At 34.1% G+C, this 12,989-nt stretch overlaps 1 protein-coding gene across 1 annotated transcript; it reads right to left on the bottom strand.

The window, feature by feature from the left end:
- Positions 1–457: 457 nt before the first annotated feature.
- Positions 458–10,095, bottom strand: LOC107024184 (translation machinery-associated protein 22-like). Its single transcript, XM_015225099.2, has 7 exons — positions 9,788–10,095; positions 9,621–9,683; positions 3,440–3,501; positions 1,964–2,045; positions 1,772–1,839; positions 1,616–1,699; positions 458–866 (listed from the first exon to the last, which is right to left on the bottom strand). Exons 1-7 carry the CDS (start codon positions 9,933–9,935, stop codon positions 810–812), a joined length of 564 nt encoding a protein of 187 aa, XP_015080585.1. The 5' UTR covers positions 9,936–10,095; the 3' UTR covers positions 458–809.
- Positions 10,096–12,989: the final 2,894 nt, after the last annotated feature.

Raw genomic sequence — 12,989 nt, 5'->3', positions numbered from 1 at the left:
GATCTGCAGTTAGTCCAACATCTCAGTGTTTTAAGAATTGTTGGAAAAGAAACAGAACTTTCTAGCCAATTAATCTTGTCATAGACAAGGTACACAAGTTTGATGTTTGTTGTAACGAACTTCCAATGTTTGATGTTTGTTTAAAACCATCTTTGAAGAATGCCAGTGTCAATAACAAGAGTTCTGGTCATGATAGAACAACCACGATGGATGAAAAGTAAACACACCAAGAATATTGTTTATAAAGAAGTATTAAGTGAGCTGCGCTTCATTACATTTCTGTACCCCCTAAAATCATAATACATAAAAGAAAAACTCACTGATATCTAATTGAACTTTGATTGTCTTTGTAGGTTCAGGTGATATTCAATCATCTTGAACTCAACAAATAAGTTAGCAACAAATAAGTTAGCAAGTGAAGATTCATATTTATCAATCACAAGTATATTCCTCTAACTACAATAAGAGTAACCAACTTAGAATTTCACAAATATCGATCCAGAATAAATATGATTACCGTTCAATAAAAAACAGATACTATCACAACATACAGTATAATACCAAATTTCAGAAACAAAATAGTATTGCAGCAACTGTACAAGCAGATATGCTGCCACCAAACCATATCTAAACTGCAAAATCCCATTGTGTTTTTTGGATTCCCTCAGTTACTGCAGGGAAAAGGACTGGACGGGATAAGAGCATCAATAGCTCCAATACATATTCTCACTCCAAAATTTTATCATATTGATATGAGCATCGCACCTAATAAAACACCTTGCTGCAAGCAGGAATAAAGAGTACTAAGTTTATGCAGCAGGAACCTTTTTCCCATCTTCTATAAAGAATATTGCAGATTCTGGAACCTGAGAATCACAGAGAAAAATAGTTTCAGCAAACAACTAAAAGAAATTGGGTAAAACAAGGGAATATAATATTTTTATTTTTCTTAAAAATACCTAACTAACCAAGTAAATAATAAGAATTTCGCGAACAACTCCATGTCCATCTATGTTAAGTTTCACTGAAACAAGGTACTTCAGAAAGAAAGTACCACAGGCTCAGAAATAAAAATAGCCGGAAAGAGGAAATTACAGTTAGCCTCTTAATTATTTCTTCCCGATCTGGCTAACTCTTATCCAACACATGAGGCGACACTGAGAGCAACTTACCAAGCATGTAAAGTCCTGAGGGCACTGAAGCAACGTTGACATAGATATGGACCAAATTTCAAATACAGAATAAATGTCAAATCTTAAATTAGACTCTTGAGGGGGACACAGAAATGTAAAATAAGTTTCAAAATTATTACTCATTATTTTTTTGATAGTAGCAACAAGAAAAAAGTTCACAAACTGTTTTAGATGAAAGGACAAATTCTAAAGCATGATTAGAAATTCAGAAATGTATATTTCGACTCTAGTAGATTGAATGATGCATTGACTGCATATTTGGAGGGATGCAATCTTTGTCAATTGCAGTTCCTTTCTTAGACTCATTCTGATGATTGTAATAATACATATAAACAGCCATAATTTTCTATGATACTAGTAAATAGCCAGCTAAAACACACTTATAGACAAAAATGTAAAGATAATACAGATAATTAACATACATCGGGCCAGGTTTTTGTAATAAATTCCACAATGTCGTAAGCTATGTCTCCTTGAACGTCAATCTGCTCCTTCTCAGTTGGGCCCTAAAGGGTGAATGCAGGTCAGGCATACAACAAACTTATATCAGAGAAATCAAAAACTATAACTCAACGCACCTTCACCAAGGAAGCTCCAGTAGCAAACTTTTTACCAAGCTTTTTGGAAGCATCACTTAGTTTAACACCTTAAATGTCAAAGAAATAAGCCAGACTAAGAACTGCAGCAACTTGGAAGTCGAAGAGGATCTAGAGAAAGACGAAGAAAGATTATGCAACATAATACACAATAAACTATAGGTAAATGCTCACCAAAGAGTTCGAGGCCTTTGATAGTTGTGATACTTTTCCTCTTATTCCGTGTCACCTTTTCAATGATAATTTCTTGCTTGTCCTACCAAATAATTCAACAACTTATAACCAATAGTAGATTAGTTCAGGACCTCTAGTCCTGGACACAATTAAAGGCTGATTGTAGGAAGTTGGAATATCGTAAATAACTTCTGGATATGTCACTCGCTGTTCTACAGTATTTGTACAGTGAACTATATCATACCAAATAATTTGCGGACATACTCACTTCTGAAATCGTACCTGAACTTATTAGCTGACTATTGCATTGCTTAAGTTAGTTGCCCAAATCAATTGAAGCATCAGAAATGAGAATTCTTTTAAGAAACCCATTTTATCCATTAAGATGCCCATATATATTTCAATCACCCAAAGAAAAAGAAAAAAGGAAAAGGAAAAAGGAATATAGGAAGAAAAGAAATGCTCTACTGCCTCAAGATTCTATGTTTTTATGAGGGTTCCAGAACAGAATCCTTGGCAACCACTTTCATTTCAGGGGTCTGCCAGGTTTAATAATGATGGTTGAAAGAAGCAAATAATTAAAAAACTGAAAAAGATTGATACATTAAGTGAAACAATTATAACTCTCACATATTTGATACTAATGATTTTCATCCATGCAATGAAACACTAGCGTAAACCTATAATATCGAACTGATTATGCAAATAGAAACAATAGTGTGCCTTTGGCAGTTGTTGAATACTAGTTCACAGGGATTTTTGAGGGTAAAAGTGATTCTAGTAAGCATTATTGCTTTCTCTTAGTGTCGTACTTTAGTTAGTCCTTTTACAATTCCTTCCAACAAGAAAGGTTGATCATGACCCTAACCTCCTGAGCAAGTTTTTCTTCTTAACACTGACAAGGAAAAAAACCTTTATAAAACACAATAGCTCCTGTCTTCAAGTATGTCAAGCAGGAAAAATAGCATCTGGGAAAATGACAAAATGAAGAATAAACACATCAACAACAAGTCAACAACATACCACATTTTTTGGAGTTTGGGGAGGGTGGTATGTATGTAGTAGACCCTTACGTCTACAGGGTACAAAGGTTTTTTTTTCTGAAAGACCCTTGACTCAAGAAAAGCATAACAAAGCGGGTATGAAAAGGACTAGTGAAGAAGCCATGTTGAAAATAATGGAGAAAAGAACAGTAGCAATAGCAAATAACATGATAACCAAAGCAACGGAAACAAGTAATAGTAGGAGAGGAATAATAATAAACGCATCATCACAGTTCATGACGGGAAAGATTTAGCTTTTTATTAGCATCGTCCACATTCACAATCTGTTGGTCAAAGTATCGCCATAAGAAACTCAACAATAAAAATTTGTACATGGCTTGTATTATCATTGGGATGGGGCGGAGTCATAGAAACCTTAAAAGAGACATTTGCATGATTCAAGATAACAAGAGAAGTCTTTGAAAGTTCTTACTTTCTTTTTTATCTTTCCACCTGGAAGACGTTTGACTTCTTCTGGTTTAGATGTTGAAGAACCTGATCCAACAAAAGGAAGAAAGAGGATAAGCACAAAATTCAATTTGAATTCAGAGGGCAGACTAAACGGGTTTTCTACAACTAGTGACCCAGCTACAAAAACCAATCCAGCATTAACTTGACATGATAACAAAATATTATGTCCAAAAGAGGTAGAGGTAGGTTGAAGAAGTATTGTGGAGAGGTGATTAAACAAGACATGATGCACTTTCTGCTTAACGATTAGATAGGAGGTTGTGAAGGACACAGATTAGTGAAGGAGATTAGTAGATAGTAGTGTGTTTTCTTGCTATCCATCCATACTAGTAGTTGTAGTATTGCTCCAATAGTTTCTTGTTCTTCGATTTCTGTTGTTTCTTGTACTTCGATTATTGTATTATTTTGTTGTAGTTAGTGTTCAAATGCTTTGTTGTGCTTTTGCTTCCGTTATTCACTTCCTGGACTGCTTTGGACTATTTTTTCTTAAGCTGAGGATCTATCGAAACAAGCTCTCTACCTCTAAGGTAAGGTTAAGTACAGCATACACTCTATCTCCTCAGATCGGCAACCCCAACTTTGTGGAACTACACTAGGTACTTGTTGTTGATAACAGAATATTATGATGTTGAAAAACACTACAAGAATTAAGAAGTAAGCATCTCTTGGTAATAAATGACTACTGAAAAGAGTCTTCCACCAAAATGATCTGGGAGTATCCAATAACATGAGGAGAAATATATGGATCACCATGGAGAACATAATATTAATAAAAGATTCAAGTTCTGAAGAGGAAAAAAACAATTAAATTTATAAAAACAGGGGCATCAAAAAAGAGATATGAGAACTTCCAAAACTAAGGGAATACAACCAACCAATAGCGACTCAATAGAATACCCTAACCAATTGTCAAACATAGACTACAACAACTATCGCTCAGTCCCAAATAAGTTGAGATCAACTATATAAATCTCCACTTCTTCATTTAACATCATGAACCATATAAATAAAATAGAAGGGCAAAACAAGTTAAATATATGAATAAATTATAATAGTAATAATATTGATGATAATATTAGAATTCTTCTAACAAGTCTAAAACCTCTTCTCAACTAGCATATAATCATATATCTATATTGATATATGGATCTTTTTCTTTCATTGGGCCCTATTTTTAGGAAGGTTTATATTGATACCAAGGATTTGTAGGTCTATCAAACAACTTCCTTCCATGTGATTTTAGGTCTACCCTGTCCCTTTTTAATACCTTCAGTTGCCTTAGTTTCACACCTACAGACGGGTGCATTGGTAGGTCGATGCAAAACATGTCTAAACATCTCAAGCAAACTTCTCACATTATATCCTTAATGCATGTTACTTGCGTCTTCTAGAATGTAGTCATTTATAATCTTACATAATATTGTATGACTACACATTCATTTTAGCATTTACATCTCTACAACACACATCTTGTCAATATGGACTTTAGCATCCCAATGTTTAGTACTATATAACTGTTATATGTTGGAGAAGAAATGAAATTGCGGTGGAATTAGAATTAGGGCTTTTGCGAGATTGCATCTAACGAAATTAATCAAACAACTTAGATTAAACAAGTTAGTTGGGCCATCTGGAAGTCGATTACTGTGCATAAATCCAAACCGGTTCTCTTTCACTCTTCGGTGTTCTTAGGCCTATGCTCTCACTCTTTCCCAAAGTTCCATCATACGGCACATAAGTTCAATGCCATGGTAGTTCACACAACTTTGACTATTTCCTTTTGTTCTTATAAATCGGAATTAGGCGCTCTTCCTCCACTCATCGAGTATCCTACCAATTCTAGATATATACCATTGAATATCCTAGTGAGTCATTCAACTCCGGCCTCTCCAAGACACTTCCAAACCTCTATACAAATACTACATTGACCACAAGATTTTCTTATCCTTACAACTTTCATGGTATAATCTACCTTTGTCGACCTAATTCTACAAATGTATCCAAAGTTAGTACCGTTCACATATGTGTGAAGGTCTAAAATGAGATTCTCTTGGTTAGAGTTAAACAATTGACCAGAATAAAATTCTCCATTTCCCATTTTGAGAAACTACTTTAACTAAAAAAAAATTGCAAGCAACTCCTGAAAGACCTTTCAAGCCTGAATTTACAGTTCCTCGTGGCTTAATGTTGACAAGATATCTGTAACAACCTTATATGTCCTTGGTCTATCTCAACTTCTTTTATAACTGTGATATTTAAGCCAACTTTTATGCACCTTGACTAATTCACCCAGGTTACCTACCACCTTCTTCCAACAATAGGCATCAAGTAATCCCCGTCAACCAAGGCTAGGACAGAAGGAAGAGTCACCTAGTGATTTTGGTCTCCAATGAGTTTTGAACTCGAGACCTCAGGATTCTCAACCACTTCATTGACCACTAGGCCACAACATTAGGGGCGGTATTTCTCAACTTTAAACAACACATTATATCTTCTCGCATTTATAGGCATAATTAAAACCCACTCATCCACCAAAATCTAACCCAGAATAACTTACGCACTCTCTGTGTAAATTCTCCCACAAATCGATTTTTCTTTTCTTCCAGCAACAATTCTCCGGTGTCAGCTTAGCCTTCGTCGTCCTCATCTGCTTTGACTTGCATCTTGTTAGCACAAACAGCTTGTAAGTTGCTGCATTCATTAATTTCTTCTACTCGACCATGGTATCCAGCCCATGGACATAATTGTTGCCGCCTGTAAAGAACATGATGATCTTAATGATTGTAATTGGTGTTTGTTCCTGTGTTTCATAAGTTTAGTGTCATTACTCCATGCCTACTGGGTTGTTCTTTAGGAATCTCTTTCTTTCGTGGTTTAACTTGTTCTTTTCTCCCAAGTAACCATCAAAGAAAATCCCTTATGCAGACCCGTGTTTCTTTTGAAACTTCCATTGAAAGCTTCGTTTCACACATCAACAAAACTAACATTCTATCAAAACAAATTATTTTTCTTTGTATTGAGGCTTTTTGGGTTGATCAATTTTCTTCTCTTCTTCAATTTGCACTAGCTTTGTATATGTAGTTTCTGATTCTTGTTGGGACATTGTGGAATACATTTTTGATAGTTTAAGACACTGTCTTCTGCTACAAAATATTCTATCTTTGCTGCTTCTTGCTCAATTTCTACTGCTAATTCACATGTTTCATGCTTTAGCTCCACCTGCTTGTTCCCTATTTCCTATGGATTCTTCTTGATTTTAGGTGTTTTGGGTTATTAATTTGGGTTAGGGCGGGTTAGAATATGGGTAGATGGGTGGGTTTTAATTTGTCGGTAAAATTTAAATTAATTTTGAATAGCTTGTTTAGATGATGCCATGATGCCACATGTCCTGTTTGCTATAAGGGTATACACAACCCAAAAGATTGACAGTAAGGATATGAATAACCTTAAAATATAACGGATGATATTGACATACCATTTATGATAGTATGGTGGTAGATTTTCCCTTTTCTGTATTTAATAAGACCAATGTCTAGCAAGCTCGTGTGCACTTCCAATGTTCCACCATTACTTGTATCCTCCTACTAGCACATGCACCACGTAACTTTATCCAAGGCTACGACACATGAAAAGAAATCATCTAAATTGTTGTCTCTATTGGGTTGCCACAAGTCTCATTCTTGCTTCATCAAGCATAATTTGTTACTTCTCCCACCCCTTTCCTTTTTTTATGACAAGGGAAACCCGAAGTCGCTACCCTTTGGGTGCGCACAGAGTAAAACCCCGTTCCCATGCAATAGCTCGCAAACCATAGGTAACCCACAATAGGCAAGTCTGGTGCAACGAGCTCGAACCAGAAGACAAACCCCTTACATACGCTTGCAAAGGGTTCCGAACTTGAGACCTCCAACATGGACCTCCCACCCCTTTCCTTGTTAGCATCTCAAAATTCTATCTGGAGAAGCATCCGAACAAGAATGCACGTAAGCGGACTAAAATCACTTCATTAAATTACATATCCATATTACATGGAGTTTCCCATATATATGACTAGTCTATAAACAATAATTAACCCTCGAGAAAATGGAGACTGTTAAACACAATAGCAAATGGGCTTTCACTTTCAGAGAATAACCGAGCATAAACTAAATTGATTCTCTTTCACTCTAATTGAGTTCTTAAGTCTACGTTATCACTATTTTCAAGAGTTCCATAGCAATAACATTGAGTTCATTGCCATAGTAGTTCACATGACTTTTACGATCTCCTTCGTTCTTATTAATCAAAATCAGGGTGCTCTTTCTCCACTCATTGGGCCTCCTACCGCTTCTTAGTATAGCACTAAATTGCTTGATGAATCATTTTACTCTGACCTATCCAAGACATTTCCAAAATCTCTAGACAGATACTAGTTGGAGTTTAGACTACAAGCTATTATAATCCTCATATTTCTCATGGAACCCTTTGCCTCTATCAGCCTATTTCTACATGTGCAGCCAAAGTTTCTATCATTCACAAATATGTGAAGATCTAAAACATTATTCTCTTGGTTAGAGTTGCTTAATTGATCCAAATACTCTCCATCTCTTATTGATCCCGTAATCTCCTATCAACATTTCTTGATGACCAATCAACAAAAAATCTCATAAATAAAGAAGTATTACTAATCTCTTCATGCTTTCTCCAAGGTTGAAGTACCATTCGTACAACAAAAATCCCCTTCTTTAAATCAAAAAATATTTTAAAAGCAAGCAGTGGCGGAGCCAAGATTTTCAATTAAGGGTGTCCAAGTGCTAAAGTGAAACTAATTTTCTTAAAAATGAAAAAAAAAATATTTGCTACTAGTGAGATTTGAACACACGAAAGACTTTAAAATTGTGTCTTTAATCTTTCAAGGCACCTAAAACAACTAGGCTACATCATGTTATTGTGTTAAAGGTGTCCAAAATATGTTACTTAGCCACTTTTTTTTTTTTGAGAAGGTACTTAGCCCCTTTGTTTACTATTTTACTAATATATACAGTATAATATTTCCGACAAAGGGTGTCACACAAGGGTGGCTACGCCACTGCAAGCAACCCAAAAAAGATCTTTCAAGCATGAATGTACAATTTGTCAAATCTTGATGCTGATAGGATTTCTACAACAACCATATAAAATTAATGTCCTTGGTGTTTCTCAAATTCAAAGAGTATATATCTTTTCTGGCATATATAGTCATCACCTAGGTCAACTTTTATATCTTGAATTAGATAAGGGACTTAAAAGGTTGAACTGAACTTCAGACTGAAATCCACTCTGCACAATCAAGTATCAGGCCATTGTATATACAGAACAACATAATTTTGAAATCCCAATGCCTGGCAAGCTCATGCACACTTACGCTGTTCCTTGTATCCTCCTACTAGCATATGCACCGCGTAACTTTGTGCAAGGCTTCAACACGTGAAAAGAAAATCATCTAACTTAGTTTTCTCTATTGGGGTTCCAACAATAGTCTCATTCCCGCTTCATCGCCATTAAATATTACTTCTTCCACCCTTTTCCTTGTTAGCATATAAGAACCATTGTCCCTGGAGAAGCAAATTAAACTAAAAAAATGACAACTAAATTATATATCTGTATTACACAGAATTTGCCAGGCATATGACTTAGGGGTCATTTGCTGTGAAGAATAATACCATATAGTCCTGGAATTAAATTATAGTGACACTTAATTTGTTGTTTGATTGGCAAGTCTAGATAACTTATCTCGAGATTATTAATTAGTATCAGGATAAGTTATCCCTCCCCTTGAGTGGTATAGTAATCCCGGGATAACTTATCCCGAAATAAAATAAGTATAGTAATTCCATAATAACTTATCCCGAGATAAAATAGGTAAATGACAAAGATATCCATTTAAACCCTTTTTAACCTCACTTTTCACATTCATGGAGCAATACAAATTATTTTGAATACAACAAAGTGCAAGCCAAACACTCAATAAAAAATAATTTCAGCATAACTTATCACAGCATAACTAATCCAGCATATCTAATCTCATCCTAACTTGTAAACAAATTAAACGGCTCTTTAGTCTACAATCAGCAATTCACCCTTGAAATGGTGATTATTGAAACGAACAGAAAACGGGCTCTCACCTTCAGAGATTGAAGTCGACTGAAGCTTATCAGAGACTTTATCTGTTTCTGTTCCATTTGATTCTGCGAAAACAGACAAATAACAAAATCTCAAGGATAAGGAATTCAGACCCTATTTATAAAAAAAAATTAAAAAAATCATAAATAGGGCATTCTTAGGGTTAAACCTTTGAGGAATTCCGGGTAGAGATCGGGTGCATTTTGAATCAGCCAGGGTTTGCATTTCTCAAAGTCGGGTCCGAATTCACAATATTCTGCTGGTAACCCGCAGACTCCACAGTATAGTACCTGAACTGGTTGGGGCTTCTCCGCCATTTGTGAATAGCTCAACTTGAGTTGAGCAGCTATCCAAGAAGATTCTCAGGCTAAGCAGACGACGGCGTTCGGAACGTCTTCCGTTCACTTGTTAATGTAAATTATGGGAAGAATTGAAGAAATAGAATCGTGAGGCCTTTTTAACAAAATTCGAAAACGCTTGGGAAAGAATCTAATTAAGTAGGGTGTCAAACCATACGAGCCGTAAAAATGGGCTAAGGCCTGTTTGGTCTGTCTAGCCTAACCCGAGATTTAATTGGATTGATTTATGAATTTTGGAGTTTATTTTTTAAAAAAAGACTTTTAACTTGGACTGAATAAGTCTGTTGTTATGTAGGGTTTGAAAAATATTCGATTCATGGGCCAATAAAAATTAATTAATAAATATAATATAAAATTTAAAATGAAAGCGAGTCCAAACTCAAAACAATTAGGTTAATATTTCGATTTAGATATTTGTACTTTACTTGAAAAAAACTTAATAAATATTATAAGGATAATTTTATTTGTGGATTTGATTAAAATATAGTAAAATTAACATCATGTAATACTGTTTTTGTCAATTTTTATGATAATATTTATAATTTATAATTTAATTTAATAATTATAAAAATAATATAATTTAAAAAAAAATGGGCTGACCCGGCAAGCCTGTAGCCTACATACTTGTGGGTTGGATCGACCGTTTTCTGGCCCACACCAAAAATGGGCTAGTCCGGCTTGACCCATAAAATGTTGAACTCTGTATGGGTTATCCGAATGGGGTGGGCTAGCCCATATTGACAGCTCTACATACGATTGCATTGAAATTAGAGATATTGAAATAGCGAAAATGCATAGATTTCCCTCATTTTATATCGAAAAGTCAGTTAAAGACTCAAACTATCATGACGACTTATTACAAGCCAATATTATTTAAAAGTGAATCTTTTTACCTCTAAAACTGACGTGGCAAACTAAATTAAAATAAAAATAAATCATGCGCGTCAGATAATTATTAAAAGAAGTTTAAAAAATCAAAATTCTCCTTATAACCCCCCCCCCCTTCACATCTCTTCTTCTTCATACCCCACACTTCTCATCTGTCACACCCAAATAAGCTTAAATGAGTCAGTAACAAGAAACAATGTAATAACAAGTAACTTCAAAAACACAATTCTTTTACCCCAAAAACATCCCAACAATAAATCAAAATAATACTAAGTGACTTAAGATTTGTAGGTTTTGATTTGTGTTTGTTCATGTCATCCTATTGGAGAGTAAAAGTTTGGGGTTTCTCATTCGTGAAGCTATGTGAGACTTTTTAGTAAACTAGATGAGCGATCAATTGAAAAGGGGAAGAAAAGTATTTTCTTATTATTTTTGTCTTTTAAGAAACCTTCATGAAGAACATAGAAAAAGTGAAAAATGTATCCAAATCTAAAAGATATTTGCAATTGAACTCTCGATTTTCATGGTCAATCAATGGAAGAAATTGAAGAAGTCCTCTTGAGGTTCATTTTGGAACGAAAGAAGTTCTTTCATTGTACAAATCAACTTCAAATTTCGGAAAGTTTTCTTGGCGGCCATTGTACTTCTTTGCAATTATGCTATGTAGAAGATATAGTTATTACAGAATTTCACCAATTAATTAGAAATAAATAATGTAGAATATATCTAGCAAAAGAAAAGGTTAATCAATAAAGAAAAAAATAAAAGAATATAAAAAAATATAATTTCTGACATGGCGCTGACGTATCGTTGATGTGGCAGCGAGTGTAATACACCACATAATGTGAGAGTGGTGTTACACCTCGTAGGGTGGTCTAAAAATATACTTTAAAGTAGTAAAGGTGTGTAATGGGTCATCATAATAGCTTAATTGTGTAACTGACTTTTCAGGACAAGTTCAAAGGGAAATTTATGTCTTTTTCCCTATTGAAATACATTAAAATAAAAATTGGAGTGGGTCATGATGACCCGCTGTTTGACTTCTTTAATCTCAATAATTTTGATATTGTTATAAATGATGATAATAAATTGAAATAAAAAAGAGTAGAGATAGAGAAAAACAAGATAATAGTAGTAACTTTCCTTTATTATTGAAATGTTTTACTTGTTGTTCATCTTTCATATTACGAAGAAGAGATATATATAGGCTAAAAAATTTGGGCATAAAGTTACTTGGCCACTAAGTTTGCTTGGACACAAAGTTACTTGGCACAAAGTTTACTTGGGCACAAAGTATATTGTGTAGACATCCATTTTACAACACTCCCCCTTGAATTTTCATGTAAAATAAATTTAGTGAAACAAAAAAAAGAGAGTTCAGTAATACACATTATTTGTTACCTCATTAAAAACATTTACTAGAAAAAACCACTGAGATGAAACTTGGTTACGCTATGTTTAGATCATTGTTATCTATTGTATTGTATTGTATCGTTATTATACCTACAATATTTTGATTGTTACTTAAAAGGTATTGTATTGTATTGTTAAATTTCTTTTGCTACATAACAATGAAAACCCGCATTTTATGGAACAATTATTTTGGTGTGTTCCCATTGTTACATAATTTTTTTTTCAATTATATTTTTACATAATATTTCAAAATACTATTTTACCTTTAACCTTAATTTTTTAAATCTAGTCAAACCTTCTACCCAAGAATAATTAAGGGTAGTAAATGTATAAATTACAATACAGTATGGTACAATCAAATCAAACAATTAAAATATTATTAAACAATAACAAACAAAACAGTCTAGACAAACATTGTATCTATCATACAATATAGTACAATAGAGTACAATACAATCCAATACGTTATGAAACAATGAGTAATAATGATCCAAACAAAGTGTTACGGAAAAAAAGAGTGCAACTTGTATTTACTCCCCTTGAAGAAAACATAACTTAATATCTTGTAGATGACATATTCTGATCTTGTAACTCAGTTTCTCCAAGGTTAGAGTTGGCAATTTCTTGGTGAAAATGAATTGTTGAACATTTGTTTCATCCTTGTTATAAAGATCATGAGTAGGAAATAGAATTTCGATTAAATGTTTTTGG

Source organism: Solanum pennellii, chromosome 7 (genome assembly GCF_001406875.1).
Source record: "Solanum pennellii chromosome 7, SPENNV200".
Classification (NCBI taxonomy): Eukaryota; Viridiplantae; Streptophyta; class Magnoliopsida; order Solanales; family Solanaceae; genus Solanum; species Solanum pennellii.
Note: the sequence above shows the minus strand (reverse complement) of the source record. Positions and strands in the feature narration are given on the sequence as shown.